Source organism: Nelumbo lutea, chromosome 6, assembly GCF_056320005.1.
Source record: "Nelumbo lutea isolate HS-2025 chromosome 6, American lotus-T2T, whole genome shotgun sequence".
Classification (NCBI taxonomy): domain Eukaryota; kingdom Viridiplantae; phylum Streptophyta; class Magnoliopsida; order Proteales; family Nelumbonaceae; genus Nelumbo; species Nelumbo lutea.
The window spans coordinates 16,628,240-16,630,953 of record NC_142689.1 but is presented as its reverse complement, the minus strand read 5'-3'; the positions used below and the strand labels follow the sequence as shown (position 1 = coordinate 16,630,953).

The following is a 2,714-nucleotide window of genomic DNA, read 5'->3' as shown; positions in this document are numbered from 1 at the left end:
CAATTGAGACCGTCCGATCTGACAGTTCAACTCTTCTCCACAGCAGTGGGGTCCAACATGGGTCTCCACGATCATTTGATGTTTTCCGATCGAATTGTTTACCCTGATGATTTGACATTGTCTGCCGAAAAAGTGATGCTCAGAAGCACAGTAGTATATTCTCCAGTAAGGGCAGTTTAGTCATCAAGAATATTTGCTAATATATCCTAATCAAAGTTTGTCTGCCTGCCCCTAAAAGAAACCTGATCGGCCCCTCGAGGTCTTTGTCCCTACATCCCTGCCCTATCGTCCAATCACATCATTCCACGTGTCATGGACACCGACACATTCCATCCGCCTACGGAAGCTTTCAATGTGAGGCCCCGCCTATTCTTCCTTCAACGGTCCCAGAACCGCCCACTGCTTCTCACACTCAGTTTCAACGGGTCGGTTCCGACTAACCCGAACTGGATCCGGTTTGAATGATCCAATCCATATACTCAAGTACTCAACCAAGATTTCAATGTTGCAATTGTTAATTTAAAGGGTCGTGCTTATCACTTGTTCAGCTCAACCCGAACCCGATCCAAAACCAGATTGAGGCTTCGGGACATCCCTAAATTCATGCAACGCTTGAGCCCTCATTTCCACACACTCCCGCATATAACCTACGCCTCCCCGTCTCTCACAACCTTCTGATCAGTTCTGTGTGTGTATGAGAGAGGAGAGAGGAGAGAGGAGAGAGGAGAGAGGAGAGAGGAGATTGTGATGTTTACACAGAGTGAGAAGGTGCTGCCATGCCCACCGAGGCCGCTGGTAATGGACGGAAGATGGAAGCCAAACGTCGAAGTAGCACCAAATTGCCCGCGCTGCGACTCGTCAAACACAAAGTTCTGCTACTACAACAATTACAGTTTAACGCAGCCTCGTTACTTCTGCAAAGGGTGTAGAAGATACTGGACCAAAGGAGGGTCCCTACGTAACGTGCCCGTCGGTGGAGGTTGCCGGAAGAATCGTCGAGGGAAGTCGGTCAGGATATCGACTGAGCGCTCTCTAAGCGGCCTTGATCGTTCCAGGCTTCCCCCTGATGACCCATCCGGCCGAAATTTATACCGCTCGGATGGTGCTAACATCATAGCTCCTTCTGCTGAAGCAACCAGGTCTGATGCTTCCAATATCGATCTTGCAGTTCTCTATGCCAAGTTCTTAAACCAAAGGCCTCCGGATTCTGACCCACCAACCATGCCGGCGGAATTTCCCAGGGAACTTGATTCGTCTCTGGAGTTCCCCAGCATTTCGAACCCAACCCACAACCCACAGCTTCAATTCTCACACGAGCTTGGCATCATTGGGTCTCAGTGCTCAATGGAACACTGCTCGGCGGACACCCAATTGAGCGAGATACAGCAAGTGTTATTAGGCGATCAATTTGGTATGAACAGTAGGCAACAAGAGAGGATTCCACAGTTTACGAGCTTAGACACCAACACTTACGCCTTGCAACCATTAATGCCGGTCGAAGAGGTCACCGCTCATCATCAAGACATATTCTGGTCCAATTCTCCGGTGGTGGACTCGAATTTGACGTGGCCGGCGGCACAATTTCAAGGCTTCGAATCAGTACACCATGATCATCACCCGACCCTTCATTCAAATCCAATAGATGGGAATTGGAGCTCGTTTGATCTGCCAAACTATGAACCTTTCTTAAGGCCTTGAGACTGTAATTCATCAAAGATCGATCAGCTCCTTTTTGTTCTTTTTTCCTTCTTTTAATTTGATGGGCTTATATATAAATTATAATGTATAATATCTAATTCCCTGTGTCAAATGATCAACGGGGTGTAATAACAACTACTACATAGATATTTACACAAATTTACAATAATGCCAATCAGTTCCCATGTCTCCATGGATGCCACCAATTAATTAATGTCTCCTCCTTCATCAATGGTCACCCTAGCTAATATATTGAATGGCAGTTTTGTTATTTGATAGAAAAACAATGTCTTGATTATATTCACCGTGAATCACAAGTATGCCAATGGCCATTGCCAATGGAATGGCTTTTTGTTGAGGCAGGTGAAATTGACCCTTGTTAACTAAGCCCATAATTCTCGTGAAAATTTACAATATCTGCCCTTGGAAATCTAGGATTACAGTCATTGTCGAAATAGACTAGTCAGCTTTATGACTTCAATGGAGACAGGAGACTGCCATTTTATCCATATTAAGGTGTGGTTGAACAGCTATTTTCGGTCAATAAACCTACACTTTTTTTTTTTCTCTTCTTTCTATATTCTTTTTTCTTTTCATATCTTAATTATAATAATAATTCAAACTTTGAGCCTGCATCTGGGCCGAGTTGCAGTTCTATTCTAGTCTTGAGCTATTCAGAAAAGGGCCCAAATAATAAGAATTTAATTACCTAGAAATCCATATTTCTGACAAAATAGAGGTTCTTTGAGGCAGAATTTATGGTGTATGAACTGCACCGTACACTTAAAAATGTGAACTAATAATAAATAATAAAATGATATGTCACGATTGATATCTTTAATATTGTTGATGTCTTGATGGTAAGTACATCTTATAAAATGTGACCAAATGAAAAGTAAGTAGACTGTGTAAGATCTTTAACGTGATTGGTTGAAATCTTGATTTAATGTGCAATACATATTAGTAAATGTACCATACTATTGCAATTTTGTTTAAGGGATTTTTCTCCTAACTAA

At 42.9% G+C, this 2,714-nt stretch overlaps 1 protein-coding gene across 1 annotated transcript; it reads left to right on the top strand.

Moving 5' to 3' along the window:
* Positions 1-654: 654 nt before the first annotated feature.
* LOC148847610 (uncharacterized) lies at positions 655-1,854 on the top strand. The gene has a single exon (XM_088952305.1). It carries the CDS (start codon positions 748-750, stop codon positions 1,696-1,698), a length of 951 nt encoding a protein of 316 aa, XP_088808431.1. The 5' UTR covers positions 655-747; the 3' UTR covers positions 1,699-1,854.
* Positions 1,855-2,714: the final 860 nt, after the last annotated feature.

Excerpts from the sequence above, each read along its gene's own strand:
- LOC148847610 (XM_088952305.1), top strand. The coding sequence starts at position 748 with ATGTTTACACAGAGTGAGAAGGTGCTGCCATGCCCACCGAGGCCGCTG.